This window comes from Geospiza fortis, unplaced genomic scaffold, assembly GCF_000277835.1.
Source record: "Geospiza fortis unplaced genomic scaffold, GeoFor_1.0 scaffold299, whole genome shotgun sequence".
Classification (NCBI taxonomy): domain Eukaryota; kingdom Metazoa; phylum Chordata; class Aves; order Passeriformes; family Thraupidae; genus Geospiza; species Geospiza fortis.
Genome location: NW_005054549.1, coordinates 2,239 through 2,816, shown reverse-complemented (window position 1 = coordinate 2,816; position 578 = coordinate 2,239). Strand labels below are relative to the sequence as shown.

Here is a 578-nt window from a genome sequence, read left to right as displayed (position 1 = left end):
ATGAAGGCCGGCAGCACCGGCTGCGAGAACTTGGCCTTGAAGGTGTGGAGCAGCTGCTTGGTGCGGGCGTTGTAGAAGGACAGGAAACCTGTGGGGATGGGGGCAAGGGTGGGCACGGGGCGGGCACAGCCCTGGCACAGTGCCTGGGGTGGTGGCAATGGCCACGGTGGTGACAATGGCCACGCTGGTGCCCATGGCAGTGACAATGGCCATGGTGGTGCCAATGCCCATGGAGGTGGCCAGGGAGGTGCCAATGCCCAGGGAGGTGCCAGCCCAGCCCCACCTTCGTGGAAGTTGCAGTAGACGCCGATGCAGTCGGGCACGGGCACGTCGAGCGCCTTGGCCTTGTTGTTGTGCTTGGCGCTGAAGCTGACCTGCAGCCAGTTGTTGAGGTGCAGGCACCAGGACGCCGGGGTCTTGCCCAGCTGGTCGAACTTGCCCAGGCTGCGGTAGGCCACGCCCACGCCGAAGGCTTTGCTGTCGCGGTCGTAGCGCACCTCCCAGTAGTGCTCGTCGCCGTCGATCAGAGTGTCCCCTGCGATCAGGGTGTCCCCTGGGCACGGCCACGGCTCTGCCCG

General features: G+C 66.1%; 1 protein-coding gene across 1 annotated transcript in view; it reads right to left on the bottom strand.

Annotated features, from left to right (window-relative positions):
• MPND (MPN domain containing) overlaps positions 1-571 on the bottom strand; it is a gene marked incomplete at its 5' end in the record, with an annotated part of 9,995 nt that extends 9,424 nt beyond the window's left edge. Inside the window, 2 exon segments of the mRNA XM_031064014.1 lie at positions 18-88; positions 284-571. Coding sequence (XP_030919874.1) covers positions 18-88; positions 284-571 — 359 coding nt within the window.
• Between the last annotated feature and the right edge of the window lie 7 nt (positions 572-578).